The 17,592-nt window shown below is 39.9% G+C and overlaps 1 protein-coding gene across 2 annotated transcripts; it reads left to right on the top strand.

Moving 5' to 3' along the window:
* The first annotated feature begins 127 nt into the window (after positions 1 to 127).
* c4b (complement 4B (Chido blood group)) lies at positions 128 to 17,356 on the top strand. Of its 2 annotated transcripts, XM_031576685.2 has the most exons (41): positions 131 to 295; positions 446 to 641; positions 902 to 1,079; positions 1,243 to 1,313; positions 1,733 to 1,821; positions 1,980 to 2,062; positions 2,194 to 2,281; positions 2,426 to 2,567; positions 2,656 to 2,788; positions 2,940 to 3,052; positions 3,371 to 3,532; positions 4,245 to 4,415; positions 4,573 to 4,758; positions 5,982 to 6,134; positions 6,231 to 6,360; positions 6,468 to 6,539; positions 6,882 to 7,091; positions 7,353 to 7,464; positions 7,551 to 7,621; positions 7,747 to 7,886; positions 7,976 to 8,191; positions 8,268 to 8,319; positions 8,660 to 8,749; positions 8,844 to 9,050; positions 9,172 to 9,247; positions 9,494 to 9,686; positions 9,825 to 9,929; positions 10,070 to 10,232; positions 10,405 to 10,607; positions 11,075 to 11,233; positions 11,372 to 11,431; positions 11,593 to 11,683; positions 11,805 to 11,988; positions 12,230 to 12,320; positions 12,429 to 12,503; positions 12,941 to 13,043; positions 14,437 to 14,526; positions 15,937 to 16,032; positions 16,299 to 16,382; positions 16,687 to 16,819; positions 17,039 to 17,356. In XM_031576685.2, exons 1-41 carry the CDS (start codon positions 225 to 227, stop codon positions 17,172 to 17,174), a joined length of 5,178 nt encoding a protein of 1,725 aa, XP_031432545.2. In that variant the 5' UTR covers positions 131 to 224; the 3' UTR covers positions 17,175 to 17,356. The 2 variants fall into 2 exon arrangements, with proteins under 2 accessions (XP_031432546.2, XP_031432545.2); XM_031576686.2 differs by lacking the exons at positions 16,687 to 16,819; positions 17,039 to 17,356 and adding an exon at positions 16,494 to 16,655 and having other exon boundaries at positions 128 to 295; positions 16,299 to 16,423.
* The last annotated feature ends 236 nt before the right edge of the window (positions 17,357 to 17,592 follow it).

Consider the following 17,592-nt stretch of genomic DNA (forward strand, 5'->3'; position numbering starts at 1 on the left):
ACAGGTTTGTCAAACACCCCTCCCTTCAACAAAACCATCAGGGTTTCTGTAAATCACGTGATTTAGGAAAGTAAATAGGGTCAAAGACCACGGACTCGGAATGGAATTTAGATTCTGAGCTGTTAATGGCTGGTAGGAGTTGAGAAATCTCCATGACAAAGTAAAGAGAGTTCTTATACAGTCACTGAAGGCTAGGTTCTGCAGACAGAGCACACATCTTTTGCATGATGGGCTCTGCTATCTTCTTACTCTTCAGCCTTCTGTGGAGCACACAGTTAGTCACCTGTGACGCCAGGTAAGTGGGAGGAATATACTTTGAAACACACACACACACACACACACACACACACACAACACCAGCATTTTTCTTCAAAAACCCACATTCTGCCCATGGTCTCCATTCGATGTTGCCTGCTGCTAATGCTTTCCTGTTGTCTGTGGTGAGGTTCCTTGTGACGGCTCCCAATGTGTTCCATGTGGGAGTGAAAGAGCGCGTGTCGGTGCAGCTGGGCCAAGCGCTGTTCAACAGGCCGGTCACCCTCTACCTAGAGCATGAGATCTCCGGAATGCTAATGTCTGAAAAGGTCCAGGTTGTTTTTAATGGTGGGGAAGAAGGGAAAACCAAGATTGCTATGCTTGAGGTACAACCAAATTATATCAACACTCTTATCTTCAGTCAAATAATATGTTCGTGTGAACTGTTTGTCTATGTGTGTTGATATGAAAGTATGTTTTTTTTATTACACAATAACGTATGATATTTATGAAGTGTTTATTTGTTTGTTTATGGATACAATTACCGTCTCCTGTAATCTGGATATCTTTTTTTACCGAAGATACAACTGTCTATTTTGAGCAATACATTAAGAGGTCAACGTTTCTGATCTATTTCTCCTGTCAGTTGATGAACGAAGCCTCACTGCTGAAGGCTTCAGATAATGGAGTGCCCCCTTATCTAATGCTGGTGTGTGATTTTGGAGGTCAAAGGAAAAGGGAATTGGCCAGGGTTCTGGTGTCCAAACATAAAGGCTACATCTTTATCCAAACGGACCAGCCCATCTATAACCCCAATCAGAAAGGTAAAATGGTACAACAGTATGAGAAGTATTTAGGGCAAATCATAATTGAGCACAGTCATCTAAGAGTTTGAAGTATTCATTAGACAATTGTGTTTTTAGTATTTTTATTTTATTTTAAATGTAGACCTTAATCATGTCCTGGTGAAATCCTTTGTCATTACAGTACAGTACAAAATATTCACACTGGACCACGCAATGAAGCCTGTCGAAGAATATACTCAAGTCTCTATAACAGTAAGTATATATACTCATGTCTTTATAACAGTAAGAATATAATCATGTCTCTATAACAGTACGAATATAATCATGTCTATATAACAGTAAGAATATAATCATGTCTATATAACAGTAAGAATATACTCATGTCTCTATAACAGTAAGTATATACTCATGTCTTTATAACAGTAAGTATATATACTCATGTCTTTATAACAGTAAGAATATAATCATGTCTATATAACAGTAAGAATATACTCATACCCAAAACTCATGTTTTTTCCATTCTTTTAAAGCATATTTTGGATTGAGACAATTACTCAGTGATGAACCTATTTTATAAAAACTAACCTCAAACTAGTATATCTAATATTATAGATATATATAATATATCATCAGTGTTGATGTTTATTTATAAATATAAATCGCTTCCACAGAATGCTGGAGGGAACCGAATCAAATCCTCAACATTCCAAACAAAAAATGGAATCATGTCAAGGAACTTTCACATTCCCGATATTTCAGAGTAAGATTGGGCTCTTTAATACTAAATGAACAATACAATAACATTTACAATGGCCTCACATTGTACAGCTGTTCCACTAAACAGCACTTCAGCATCAGTAGAAGATGGGCATCAGTCAGCACTTGCTTATTTACACAATCAAATGTCATTCACTCTAGGCCTGGAGTGTGGAGGATCACAGCACACTATAAAGGGGATGAGAACAATCCTACCACTCGAGAGTTTAAGGTTCAGAAGTTTGGTAAGACGGAACTGCTGTCCTCTCTCACGTTACTGTGTAATATAGTCATAGCATCCGAATTATTATGCCAAAGTTCATTATCTGACAGAGAGTTTTTATGCAATTATAAATTGTATTGTGTTTTTATTTAGTTCTTCCCAGCTTTGTTGCATCCATTACACCAGAGAGAAACTTCTTCCTAGCAAACTCTGAGAAGTTCGCTTTTTCCATTGAGGCTAAGTATGATGAGTTTTAAGTCATTGTGATAATTGATATAACCTGAAACTGTAAAGTGGCAGAAAGCATTTTCACTTTCAGGTTTCTGGAAGTGCAGTGGAAATCAGCATGGAATCATGAATCATGTGTGTGTTTTTCTTATCCAAGGTATTCTTATGGTGAGAACGTGGATGGGGCTTTCCACTCCCGGTTTGGATTGAAATTCAGAGAGGAAGAAGGGGGGAAGAAGTGGGGGGAAGACGAGAAGAAAGAAATAACCTTCATCAGAGGCATGGAGAAGACAGGAGCTGTAAGACGCCGGTCATCTTCAACATTTGGTTCAGTGAAATCATGGCTTCATGTCAAATCGACCAATCCTCTGGCTGTTATCATTTCAGATTAAGGAGGGTAAGGCACAGGTCGTAATACCAAACGTTGAAGATCTCATCAAGAGAATGAACACGTCAACACAGCAGCTGGCTGAGGCAGGAGCAAAGCTCTATGTCGCCGTGTCAGTCACCGATATAAAAAGTAAGTAAGGATAGAGAAAGTGTTTGTTATGAACCCACATTTTTATATTCATCAAACTATTTATTTAGAATTTTTTTTAGAATAGATTGGTTTTGCCATTGTGGTGTCCTGGTGTAGTGGTTTCTAAGAGATCTCTCTGGTGCTGTTTGAGGTGGGGAGCTTCAGGAGGCGGAGGCCTTTCTTCCCATCGTTCTTCACCCATACCTGGTGGACCTGTCACGTGTCCAGCCTCACTTCCTCCCTGGACTACCCTTTGAGCCAGCTGTAAGGAGAAGTTCACATTACAGGGAAGGGTCATTTGTATTTTGAACTTTTTGATATATCATGAAAGCACAGTGTGTGGTATATTTTAAGTCAAGTTATATGGCTTGATGGATCTGAAAATATAGATTCACCATATTCATAAATTTGAAATATGATATTTTATTTCAATGTATTCTTTGGCGGAATATAGAAGAACGTGTTTTAGTGGCCCATCATTTATTGTATAGAAGTCTTTAACTGGGTGTTTATTGTCTAGAAGTCTTTATTGAACTGTAAATTCATCATAACATCTTTACTTCTGTTTTAATTTTTGGAAAGGTTGTCGTCAGGCTTCCAAATGGCTCTCCAGCACCTGGGGTCCAAATGCGGATTGAAGTGACAGAATCTCAAGAGAAACAATGTGATCCAAAAAGTAATCATGATGGAGTGGCATATTGCATATTCAACGTCCGAACAGAAGCCCAATCAATTAGTGTTAAAGTAAGTGAAAGTGGACAGTGCATCTTGTCCAGATGGAATGTAGTACACATTTAGTCAAATTCAACAAACTGCTCCTCACAGTTCTCTCACTGTCTGTTCAGTGTGTGTGCTCAAAACAAAAAGCTATGGTGTTCGTACAGAGTCCTGGCTTTATAAAGGGGAAACCAACATGGTGGTTCGGACCAGTCCATAAACAATTCCAGCCAATCAACACACACACAGAGCGGAGCACAGAGCGGAGCACAGAAGGGAGGGGTGTAATTTGATTGGCTGTTTAGTTGAAATTTTAACAACCTTTCGCCAGAACTGTGGCCAGCATCTTGAATTGTGGGCAGCATTTTCCCCTTGGGGTTTAAACCTTATAACACTGGTTGTGTTCCTAAAAATCAGTGGTGACAGTGGTATAGGGGGTAGAGAAGTCGTTTAGTAATCAGAAGGTTGCTAGTTCAATTCCCTGTCGAAGCGTCCTTGAGCAAGACACTGAACCCCTAATTGCTCCTGTGCCATCAGTGTAAAAATGTGTAAGTCGCTTTGGATAAAAGCGTCGGCTAAATGACTAAATGTAAATCCCCTCCCACTTCTCAATTTCTCATTCTCACTTATAGTAATAACTTCGCTTGACCCCCTGGTCAGATGTGTTCTGTCATACATGTAACAGCCCTTTGAGGATCCTAGTTTAAATGCACATTCATGTGTCTTTCTGTTCTGTCAGGTTACTGTAGAGGGCACTGCTCATGAGAAGACTGTGGCTCCTGCCTCCTCCCCCAGCAACAGCTTCCTGTATCTCAGTACGATCAGCGAGGTTGTGAAGATGACAGACACAGTTAAGATTCAGTTCAGGGCTGTCAATACAAATCCAGCAGATGGTTGGTTCTATTACATGGTGAGTGATAATGTGGGTACGAATCACATACTTTTTGGACCAAAAGTATTTTAATAGGGTGGCTTGCAAGGGACTATACCAGTATAACACATGTAATGATAGCTTGGTCATAGAAGGCCTTGCATTGCATTGATGTTTGTCTCTATGATGTTTCCAGATTTTCAGCAAAGGAGAACTCAGACAGGTTGGCTCAGAGAAGGCATCAGAGTTAACACAAACACAGATATCTATCAGCCCCGACATGGTCCCATCGTTCCGCCTCGTTGCCTACTTCTACCACAGCAATGGTGAAATAATATCAAACTCAATATGGGTAGATGTCGAGGACGCCTGCAAAGGAACGGTGTGTAAAACATTTCAATATTCCACGTATTGGCATGCAGTAGTATGGCAATGTAAATATGGATGTATTTACCCCCTTCTGTAGGTATTTACAGTTGAAAACCCACGTATAACCCGGAGTCAGGCCGTCTGTTTCATAAAATAGTAGTTTGTGACCATCTTTGTTTTACCTGATGAGATGGATAACCACACCACACAAGAGACAGTAATTGAATATACAGTCTATGTACACTCCGTTGCCAGTTTATTAGGTACAACTAGCAAACAATAATGCAGTCTAATACAACAGTCAACTTATCCAATAAATCCTCCTTCATGATTGTTATAATATTCAGTTTATGTTGAAACAGCTTAAGACAGGTGGTGATCCAACTGTATAATCATTTTTGTAGTATGTAGTTGAATTAAACACAATGGTGTTTCTGTTATTTGGCTTAGTCTCACTGTTTGAAATGGGGCGGTCAAAATAATAGAAACACATGTCAGCACAACGCAATGCAATTCAATCAACAGCACTCCAAACTGCCTCCAAGATGAACACACGGTTGATTCGTTTTAGCTCTGTGTTCCTAATAAACTGGCAACTGAGTGTATTATCACTGATGTATACAACCAACAGCACCCTTGGCCAAGGTCTATTTCATAAGTGTTCCTTGTTCACTTGTTCCAAATCAGGGATTCAATTCTTACATCTATCTGTTGTATAGACTTTTACTTATGCATGAATCTACTGGTTTGTTTTGGTTTCACATGCCAATTTTAGCAAACAAGTGGCATGTACAAGGATAATGGCCAGCCACTGGTCATCCTTTTGGCCATTAATTGTCAATGGCTGAAAGGTGTACTAGAACTATATAGATAGTAGAACAATATCTGGCAAGTTTGAAATGGACCTGAACTAGCCAAAACTATGCTTTGGACACTGAATCCTGATGCAATAAGCATCAGTTATGCAGCACTGTTTTTAGGAAAGCAAGCCCATGAATGGGGTTTAATTCAGGGGCTAATATATCTGGGAGACATTTCCCGCCATTGTCTACAAGCACAGGGTTGTATTAGGCTAAGGTTTGCATAGTACTCCTGTTTGATGTTTGATTATGTTTGTGGCATAATCTTGGTGTTAGTCTTGTACATTTATTAATTTCCTGCTGAACTATGGTAGTACTTAGATGCAGCAGTACAGTCTGTTTTCCTAATATTACTATTTCTTTTGGCATTTGGCAGTTTTCATTGTCTCGCAAGGCAGGCGACGCAGTACCAGGACAAAAGACCCAATTGAACATTGATCTCGGGAACCAAAAGGCTACTGTATCCCTGCTAGCTGTTGACAAAGCCATCTATGGCCTGAATTCACCCAATAAACTCACTTCCAAACAGGTAGTTCTCCTAAGGGATTGTATCTGTCATTGCTCTGTGCTGTAAAGTACTGCAGTAAGTTTCAATTAACCTCAAATGGACCTTGTCTTTGGGAAGGTGTTCTCCTCTATGCAGTCCTATGACTTGGGCTGCTCATACGGTGGAGGTTCAGATACAGCTGCAGTCTTCAATCAGGCTGGCCTCACCTTCATCTCCAGTGGCAGTATGGCATCTCAGATGAGGAAAGGTAGGATTACTGACCACACGTTTAGCATTTACATACATACATTGGCATAATCTCCCATCCCAGAGGTGTGGCTGAGGAGAAGAGTTATTGTCTGCGATATTCCTTAGGGTTCAGCTGTGAATCAGGATTCAGACGTCAGAGACGTTCCCTGGATCTGCAGACGAAAATGTCGGAGAGAGGTACTTAGACAAACATAAGGTTCTGGTTGTATGAACGCAGGCAAATTAAAGAAACCACATTGACCTCAAACTATCTGATTCACTGTTTTTTTCTAATTGTGGACAAATAGACCACAATGCATTGTAAATGTAAAGTTGCACTTGAACTACACTTTAAAATCCATAGATTTCGAATTTCTCTTCGACTATCCACATCAAATATTGTATTAGGAGAATATGGTCATAGCTGTCATTCCAGGATGTTCTTTAAACCACAACATTTTTTTTTCCAGTGCATTTGTAAATGATTGGTTGTTTTCCATTTATTCATTACTGATTCAACTGACCTTCTATTGATTCTAGAACAGCGTTACAAAGACCAGAGGCTGCAGAAGTGCTGCCACAGTGGCTTGGTGCTAATCCCCATGCTAATAACATGCCAAGAGCGGGCAGAGAGGGTCCAGCTGAGGCACAAACAGGACTGTGTTGATGCCTTCCTTGAATGCTGCCACGAGGGGAAACGGCTGAGGGAGCAGAAGAGATTGGAAGACATGCGGAACGGATTTGGCAGAAGTATGGGCAGTTTGACTAACTGGAACACAGCACAGTTTACCGTCAATCTAAGGTCATGGATTCAACGCCATTAAGGGTCATTTAATGTTAAAGTTGCTGTACATACAAATGACTTATGATAACAAATGACATAAATATACATTATGTTAATATATACAACCTGAAACACATTAGCATCCAGGCTAAAATCCATACGAAATGTTTTACTGTTAATCTGTTCATTTTGTCAAACAGGTAATTATTTATTTCTATTTTTCACAGCTGCTAGTGTTCAAGATATTGAGGATTTCTTTGATATTGAAGAGCAAACCATTCGCCAATACTTTCCACCAAGCTTTAGTTTTGTTGACATTGCTGTGGATGGAAAGAAAGAGTAAGTTGAACACCATATACTGAAGACAGTGGTGACTTCTATGTGCTGTGCTGTCAGGCCTTGATTTGACCTTGTCTCCTTCTCAGACATGCTTTGCTGATGCCAGATTCCATCACAACATGGGAGATTCAGTCTGTCAGTCTTTCCCAAACCCATGGTAACCAACACACGTTCTCCTTTACTCTCTCAATGGCTCACTCTTACTATGTACACCTCAAATTAAAATGGCATTAGAATAGCACATAGTTTAAACATTTTGCATTTTATTCTTTCCATTTATAGGTATCTGTGTAGCAGAACCTTTGGACATCACGGTTTTCAAGGAAGTGTTTCTTTCTTTGAGATTACCTTACTCAGTGAAACGGTTTGAACAGTTGTCCATCCCTGTTGTTGTTTACAACTATGGAGATGAGGCCAGAGAGGTACATTGTACCATATGTCTGTATGTTTTTATGTCTGTTTTGATTAAATCAGTCTTTTTTTTATTCCAAAGCCTGATTATCTATTTCAGTTAGCTGTTCACATGAAGCAAGTGGATGGATTGTGTTCTCCGGCTGCCAAAACGTCCAAGTCCTATCAGGAGATCCAAGTGGGAGCGCTCTCCTCCCTCACTGTCTCATTCCCTGCAGTCCCAATGGCATTGGGTTCAATTCCAATCATAATTCAGCTTTATGATCGAGAGCTTGAACTTGGTGTGGATGCCATTCAGAAGACTCTCTCAGTCCAGGTAATTTGGAGTAGAGCTTTGCTTCATTTGTGAGCTCACTGTCACTGTCAACTTCACTTTCCTCTTTTCTCTCCAGACAGATGGATTTCTGTCCAAAAAGGAGGAGACATTTTACCTTAATTTAGACGGTGAGTTGACATTTCCCATCTATGGATGAACAGTTCGCATTTTGTAACTATAAATATTAAATCAGATCGATTAATCACTTGACAAAGTAAAAATGAACTATGACAGAATGACAGGCGATCACAGAAAATATTCTTAAAACGCTATTCCGGAGAAGTTTTCATCTCACCAGTTGATGGCCATTGATGTCTGGAAGCATTCTAATAATGCATTTTGAGGTGTGATGTGATGTAGCTGTAAATGAGACTTGAGGCTTAGAGACTGGAAGGCGTTCCTGGGTTAAAATATACAGCTAAAACAAACGATGACTTTCTTGACCGTGATTCCCCTCTCCCTTTCTAGGAAAGTCCGATAAGATTTTCACCATACCAGCACAGTTTCCAAACAGCACAGTGCCTGACACCGGCACCACACTCACTGTCAAGATAGAAGGTTCTAGATTTTATTCGTGCTCAGAGTAAAATGTTGATGTTGTTATTTCTGTTATGTTGTTTTCTCAAATGGCCCTGAATTCTCTCTGCTACAGGAGAGGTGTTTGGCAAGGCCACAGTGGTGCCCCTGCTCTCCGCCTCTAAAGTGCAGCACTTGATTAATGCCCCACTGGGCTGTGCTGAACAGACCATGATGCTTATGTCCCCAACTGCCCTCTCTCTGCGCTACCTGGACCGTGGCGAAAAATGGGTTCAACTGCCTGCAGGGAAGAGGGACGAGGCCATCGATTTTATAGAGAAGGGTAGAAATTAATTATTGAAATTTTGTGATACATATATTAAAAAAAATTATAATTGGGCAAACGTTAGCTAGTGACATGAATGTGCATTGTCATGGCATGGCAATCTGTTTCATTTTCTCAGGTTATGAAAGAATTCTGACTTTCAAAAAAGGGGATGGATCATACGGGGCGTGGCTTCAGTATGACAGCAGCACCTGGTGCGCCTTCTCTTCCTTTCCCCAACCCTACACATAATGAGTTCCCCCTTCATTTCAGTGCAGTGTTGATTTTTTGAGTGCTTTTCTCAAAGTGATGGAAGGATCTACTTGTATTGTGTTGTGAATCAAGTGACTGGGTATTTTTCAGTCTTTCCTTCGAAGGGCCTCAATATAAATGATTTCTCATCAAACTAAAAGTGAATATGACATTGTGAAATAGACGGTTTATTTACTCTTATACTGTAGGCTTACTGCCCTGGTGGTGAAAGTCTTGTCCATAGTGGCCGAGCGTCAGGCAGCAGTCACTGGCGAGCAGGGAAGAGCAGAAAAATTTGTTAATGAGGACGACATCCGGCAATCTGTTCAGTATCTGCTAAAGATGCAGCATAGCGACGGACATTTCTCTGACCCTAAACCTGTTATTCATCGGGAAATGCAGGTGAGCAGCAGTTCTTAAGGCAGCAGTTCTTAATAAATACGCTTAATGAAGTTATATTCAGTTACATTAGATACAGAAAAGATTGTAACTAATGTGGTTATTGTAAATGTAGTTGTGTTTTGACCTCTCACTCAACAGGGAGGAATCGGAGGTGTTGAGGGGGAGGTGTCACTCACTGCGTTCATCACCCTCGCCCTCAATCATTCCCTCCCTTTCCTGACCGACGCAGAGAAGAAAGAGGCAGTAAGAGGATAGGAATTGTTTTGCTTAGCTTGTGATCAGCTCATATTCTATAGATTAAAAGGCACTGTAAATGAACAGGTATTTGTAGTGTAATTGCTGTTCTCCTGATTTTAATTGTTTGTTGTCCTAAAAATCCGTAGGAGGACAGTATCTCTAAATCTACATCTTACCTCCGGTCCCGTGTTACGGACCTGGAGACACCTTTTGCCATGGCCATCACAACCTATTGTTTATCTACTTGTCTTTCTAACCTCACACTGTCAGAGGTTGCCTGGGAGAAGCTCAAGAAAAAAGTCACAAAAGGCATGCTTTATTATAAACCTCAGCTAAATGTATTCCTTATGTTTGATTGTTTGTTTGTTTTTTTGTTTTGTTTGTTTCATTGTTTGTTTGTATTCAACCATACATTTCTGGAATTCGTTGGAATGCGTTATATGTGTGATACATTCAGCTATTCCATTTTTCATTCCATCAGAGGGAGAATGCAAAGTGTGGCGTGCAGATTTCTCGTTGGATAACAGAGGGCGCCGTCGTATTACTGCTGAGGCTCTGACCGTGGAGACCACTGCCTATGCACTACTGGCCGCAGTGGCCCAGAAGGACTTCTCATGGGCGGACGACGCAGCCTGCTATCTGGCAACACGGGAGAACTACAGAGGAGGCTGGACTTCCACCCAGGTTTGCCAAATATTCATTCTGTAAAACTGAGCCAAGCTGGTTGCCAACCTTCATGTCTTTAGCTGAAGTTGATAGACTTTGTTGCCTACAAAAACAAACTGCACTCACTCTTTTCTAACAGAGAGACATGTGCATATGTGAATTAGTGTGCACTGGTTACACCAACATGTACTGTATCTATGTTGCAGTCTATTTCGTGACCAGTAACCAGATTTGTCTTAGACATCTTCTAAAAACTAGAGAATTTCTTTTTTCTATAATTCTAAAAATCTATTGAACTGTTCTCTTCTGATCTTAGTTTCCAGTGCAATGAATTCACTTTTTCCCCATTCAGTGAAAAAAAAAAATACATGGAACTCTCTTCCATTGTTTTGCAGAAAATGGTGTAGTATCAGATATGGCTTGACTTGAACAGTAGTGGGTCAGAAGTACAAGGCTAAGCATTTTATATTTCTTATTTGGTTCAGGACACCATCGTGGCCTTAGAGGCCCTGTCAGTCTATGCCCTGAATAGGCCTGAGTCTCCCTTCAGTAAAATGACAGTGCACTTCCATGTGCCGGGAAAGAGTCAGACTGAAACCCTCGCTACGGATGACACTGGTCTTGCTGTAGAGACAGACCTAAAGGTAACCCAGCGTCACATCCAACACAGAGTCCTTGGTATCATACACCATGTGAAAATAACACTGCTGTTTGGAATCTTGCTGTCTTTCATCTCCGCCGCTCATGCAGTTTCTCACCCTTATTTTCTGCCATTTCCCCAGAGACTGGTAGGACATAGTATAAGTGCTACGGTTAAAGGAGTGGGCAAAGCCAAAATGAAGGTCAGTATTCATGTGTATTTCTCACTCCCAGGTTGATCAAGTGTATTGTGTCCTCCCACTAAACTACACAGCATTTCCTCCAAAACCTCCTCCTCATTGCTTGATTCATATAAAACAAGACAGACACATTTAAAGACACTCAGTTTTGCATTCAAACCAAGGTTGAGAAGCTCTTTTATACCTTGGAGCCAAAGACGAGCTGTGACGACGTGTCTATCAAAGTGACCGTAACAGGCAAAATGGAGTACACTGGTAAGACAGAATAATACAGCACTGTTATAGTATTCCGTGATACACAGAGCTGACCAGGGAGAAGGAGGCTCACACTTCAGGTTTGGCATTTTATTTCACTGTATTCTTCTAATGCCTGCAGAGGAGGTGCTTCAGAATTACAACTATGACTATGACGACGACGAGGATCAACCTCGTGAGAAACGAGAAGTGGAAGATATCCCCCGAACCGCAATAGAATGGTTTGATGCTCGCAGCAGACGGAAGAGAGACACAAAACAGAGTGCGGACTCACAAGAGAATGTTAAGTACAATGTTTGTGTCAGGTCAGTAATCATTGGAAATATTATACCATTACTAGGATGAGGCCATATAACCCTGCCATGTCAATAAACAAGATGGTAATATGAAAGTGAAATTGTATCACAAACATGAGTCTTAGGAACTGTATGTGAAACACATTCCATTTATTCATTTTTGAGGAACATAAAGATGTACAAAGATGTATCAAATCAAACGTACTTGCTTTGAATTAAACTCTTTTTTTTTTTACCCTGTTGTTCTCAGTCACAATTTGGACCGGAATCTCACAGGAATGGCGATTGCTGATATTACACTGCTTAGTGGCTTTGATGTGGATGTTGCAGATCTAGACAAGGTCACACACACACACAGTGCTTATTCTTGTCTTTGTTTTGCTGACTACACAGCATTCATGTGCACGTAGCTCAAGGCCTCTCTTTGGGATGCTGTGTTTTCCTTACAGCTAAAAGAAGGACTGGACCAATTCATCTCTCACTATGAGGTCTCAGCCAACAGAGTGCTCTTGTATTTTAATGAGGTAAGGTGGCTTTACAAAGCCTGACACGTCCTGTTCGCTCTAACTGCATTCATTCTGCGCTAGAAATATTCCATTGCCCTTCCAACTGGGGCATCACTAATGGCAGTATAAGTAAGAACGTTGATCTTATGACAAGCACAAACACGGAATTGCATTGCAATATTTGTCTCGTGGCATTGTGTGGCAGAAGGGACCTTATCAGACCAACTTCATCCTCAAAATGACAATCCTTGACAGTAACACATTGTGGTAGTCAAATTTCAAATACAAGAGTTTCCTCTTGGTCAAGATCCTCTCAACTCAATTATTTGTAAAAACCTGATCTAGAGAGAGAGTCTCTAGACTGACTGCAACATGACGTGATGTGCTTTGCTTTGCTGTGGATTCACTGTGAGATGTCGTCTGATAAGCGTTATGGTTTGTGTGTAATGGCACAGATTCTCAATGGAAGCCTCTGTGTCTCATTTGGAGCCAGGCAGACAGTCAAGATAGGGCTGATCCAGCCTGCCTCCGCGTCGTTCTATGACTACTATGAGCCTGGTAGGCCCTTTATCTTTCATCTGTTCTGTTTATTTATCACAGTACAGTATTCTATTACTGTTATGTATGATATGCATTAACATGCTAGACTATTATGCTTTGTCTGTCACTACAAATAATATTTTCATGTTAGTTATTAGCAGTATGAGTGCACATATATGATGTCAGTTTGAGTGCACATATATGATGTTAGTTTGAGTGCACATATATGATGTTAGTTTGAGTGCACATATATGATGTTAGTTTGAGTGCACATATATGATGTTAGTTTGAGTGCACATATATGATGTTAGTTATTAGCAGTATGAGTGCACATATATGATGTTAGTTATTATCAGTATGAGTGCACATATATGATGTTAGTTATTATCAGTATGAGTGCACATATATGATGTTAGTTTGAGTGCACATATATGATGTTAGTTTGAGTGCACATATATGATGTTAGTTTGAGTGCACATATATGATGTTAGTTTGAGTGCACATATATGATGTTAGTTTGAGTGCACATATATGATGTTAGTTATTATCAGTATGAGTGCACATATATGATGTTAGTTATTATCAGTATGAGTGCACATATATGATGTTAGTTATTATCAGTATGAGTGCACATATATGATGTTAGTTATTATCAGTATGAGTGCACATATATGATGTTAGTTATTATCAGTATGAGTGCACATATATGATGTTAGTTATTATCAGTATGAGTGCACATATATGATGTTAGTTTGAGTGCACATATATGATGTTAGTTTGAGTGCACATATATGATGTTAGTTTGAGTGCACATATATGATGTTAGTTATTATCAGTATGAGTGCACATATATGATGTTAGTTATTATCAGTATGAGTGCACATATATGATGTTAGTTATTATCAGTATGAGTGCACATATATGATGTTAGTTATTATCAGTATGAGTGCACATATATGATGTATTTGCTTTCCTCATATATAATTTCCCACTTTTACAGAGAGTGCTTCTACATTACTTATTCAAGTACTCCCCTCACACTTTAAAACACTGCAGTTAAAAGGAGCACATTTTAATTTACATCTGTCAACCTAAGGATATTCATTTAATGTCTATATACATTACTCCTTACAAGCTAAGTTAACCACTAGGCTGATTCTATATTTGACAGTGGGTCATGCAGTATGAGTGTCTGCACATTAGTAAAGTTCTGTTGCCATCTTATTTTACTACATAGATAGATTCTATTCATTATGACATCCTGATATATTGCGATGTGTATTTTTATTTGTATTTGTATTATTTCTGCCATTGCATGGTCATCCTTTCTTTTTATGGATCATTAAAATCCGCAGAGATTCTTGTCATGGTACGTGCTTTTAACTTTGACAGTGTTCTGTGTCTTCCACAGACAGAAAATGTGACGTATTCTACTCAGCACCCAAGAGGAGCAAGATGATATCCAAGCTCTGCTCAGAGGATGTTTGTGAATGTGCTGAAAGTAGGCCCTGAAATCAGTATTTATTGACAGTGTGAATGTGCTGAAAGCAGGCCCTGAAATCAGTACTTATTGACAGTGTGAATGTGCTGAAAGCAGGCCCTGAAATCAGTACTTATTGACAGTGTGAATGTGCTGAAAGCAGGCCCTGAAATCAGTATTTATTGACAGTGTAAATGTGCTGAAAGTGGGCCCTGAAATCAGTACTTATTGACAGTGTGAATGTGCTGAAAGCAGGCCCTGAAATCAGTACTTATTGACAGTGTGAATGTGCTGAAAGCAGGCCCTGAAATCAGTATTTATTGACAGTGTGAATGTGCTGAAAGCAGGCCCTGAAATCAGTACTTATTGACAGTGTGAATGTGCTGAAAGCAGGCCCTGAAATCAGTACTTATTGACAGTGTGAATGTGCTGAAAGTAGGCCCTGAAATCAGTATTTATTGACAGTGTGAATGTGCTGAAAGCAGGCCCTGAAATCAGTATTTATTGACAGTGTGAATGTGCTGAAAGCAGGCCCTGAAATCAGTATTTATTGACAGTGTGAATGTGCTGAAAGCAGGCCCTGAAATCAGTATTTATTGACAGTGTAAATGTGCTGAAAGTGGGCCCTGAAATCAGTACTTATTGACAGTGTGAATGTGCTGAAAGCAGGCCCTGAAATCAGTTTTTATTGACAGTGTGAATGTGCTGAAAGCAGGCCCTGAAATCAGTACTTATTGACAGTGTGAATGTGCTGAAAGCAGGCCCTGAAATCAGTATTTATTGACAGTGTAAATGTGCTGAAAGTGGGCCCTGAAATCAGTACTTATTGACAGTGTGAATGTGCTGAAAGCAGGCCCTGAAATCAGTATTTATTGACAGTGTGAATGTGCTGAAAGCAGGCCCTGAAATCAGTATTTATTGACAGTGTGAATGTGCTGAAAGCAGGCCCTGAAATCAGTACTTATTGACAGTGTGAATGTGCTGAAAGCAGGCCCTGAAATCAGTATTTATTGACAGTGTGAATGTGCTGAAAGCAGGCCCTGAAATCAGTACTTATTGACAGTGTGAATGTGCTGAAAGCAGGCCCTGAAATCAGTATTTATTGACAGTGTAAATGTGCTGAAAGTGGGCCCTGAAATCAGTACTTATTGACAGTGTGAATGTGCTGAAAGCAGGCCCTGAAATCAGTACTTATTGACAGTGTGAATGTGCTGAAAGCAGGCCCTGAAATCCATAACTTCCATTTTGATTGATTGATTAAGATTCTAAAATATATACAGTATGACTTTGTAAGTCACTTTGGATAAAGTGACATCTCAAATACCTAAACCTAAACCTAAGTTTTCAGAAACACAGTATATGATCACTAAGAAAAACAGTCATTTTGTATGTTTATGTTGTGTTTGTGTGTTTGTGACATCACTCTTTCAGGACCATGTTTCGAAGAAAAGAAATATTCTTCTGAAAAAATAATCAGGAAGTCCCACCGTGTCAATCATGCTTGTTACAGTCCAGTTGTGGAATACGGTTGGTGTGCTTCACATATATCCATGCATTCCAGATAGACAGATATAAACAGCCTGCTTGATAAATAAAAAGATATACATTGTAACATGTTTAAAATGTATGTCTAGAATGACCGGGTGTACGAACCACATGCTTCTTCTAACCAGTGCAAAACTGCAGTGGTCATCAGTCTCCCGAGCATGACCACTGACCCATTGAGAGAGCCAGACACTACGAGACCCTCAGTGTTGATCTGGTGTATGTCTGATTTTTGTCTTTTTTTTTAGGTTATAAAGTCCAAATTACTTCAGTCACACCGATAAGCAATTTTGAGGTCTACAGTGGCACAGTGACAGACATTTTCAGAGCAAGTACGTACTCACCAAACTAATTTCATACAGTGGCATTCAGAGTGAATACTCTAAATACACTAAAACGTTTCAATGAGACAGGCCTTGGACTGTTGATCTTATGAGGAGGTGGTGAATGCTGTTGTCTTCATTTAAAACGTTTCAATGAGACAGGCCTTGGACTGTTGATCTGATGAGGAGGTGGTGAATGCTGTTGTCTTCATTTAAAACGTTTCAATGAGACAGGCCTTGGACTGTTGATCTGATGAGGAGGTAGTGAAGGCTGTTGCTGTGTGAATATCTCCTATCCCTCTTTGGTGTGTAGCTGGTGACATGTCCGTGACAAGGGGAGACACCCGTGTGTTTGCCAAGAGGATGCAGTGTAAAGGGAGCTTGGATGTGGGGAAGACTTACCTCATCATGGGTTATGATGGGACTACCAAAGACACACTTGGACAGTAAGAACACTGACATTTCTGGTAGCCAGGCTATTGTGGATGAATCATTTATATGTGGATATCTTTTTGATTGATATTTCAATAGAATGCAGTGCAAAGATAATTGTTTTACATGAAACAATACTGAAATACAGAATAAAATGAATGTACTGTGCAGTGGTAGAACTTAATTAAATATGCATTTTTAAAAATAGGCATTTTTTTCCGTTTTTCCTGTAGGATGCAGTATCTGCTGGATTCTAGAACATGGGTTGAACAGGAGCCTGATGGCTGTACGGCAACAAAAAAAAGGAAGTATTGTAAAGAATATAAAGAGTTCATAGAAGAGTATGAGGTAGATGGTTGCAATCAGTAATCATTTTGCCAAAGGACACAGCTTTCATATCTCATTTGAGCTTTTTTAGTTTTAAGAACAATGTACATCAGAGTCCTCCTTAAAGTGGAGAAAGGTGTCCAGAAAATGTTCTAATTCATTGTAATGTTCATTAAAATATGCTCATAAAATGTCGGTGTAAAAAAAAACGAAACTTTGTCTTGATTTTTGTCCAATAATATCAATATTAGAATTAGGTTGCTTTGGCTTCTTTACCCTTTCTCCCATTGGTTTGAAGGTTATTATCCCGAAGAATGAGTCATTGTGTCATTGTGCTGTGGAGAGCATGGTCATGGAGAACTGCCCTTCATGCAGCTGAGTCAGCACATGCTGCTGTCCCTGTGCTGACAGACCTGTGCTGCTGTCCCTGTGCTGACAGACCTGTGCTGTCCCTGTGCTG

The sequence above is a fragment of the Clupea harengus genome, chromosome 11 (genome assembly GCF_900700415.2).
Source record: "Clupea harengus chromosome 11, Ch_v2.0.2, whole genome shotgun sequence".
NCBI lineage: Eukaryota > Metazoa > Chordata > Actinopteri > Clupeiformes > Clupeidae > Clupea > Clupea harengus.

Bases quoted from the DNA above. Each gene is read 5' to 3' on its own strand.
- c4b (XM_031576685.2), top strand. From the start codon at position 225: ATGATGGGCTCTGCTATCTTCTTACTCTTCAGCCTTCTGTGGAGCACA. The intron at 6,540-6,881 runs GTACTTAGACAA...TATTGATTCTAG, and splicing joins GACGAAAATGTCGGAGAGAG to AACAGCGTTACAAAGACCAG. The intron at 7,622-7,746 runs GTAACCAACACA...TTCCATTTATAG, and splicing joins CAGTCTTTCCCAAACCCATG to GTATCTGTGTAGCAGAACCT.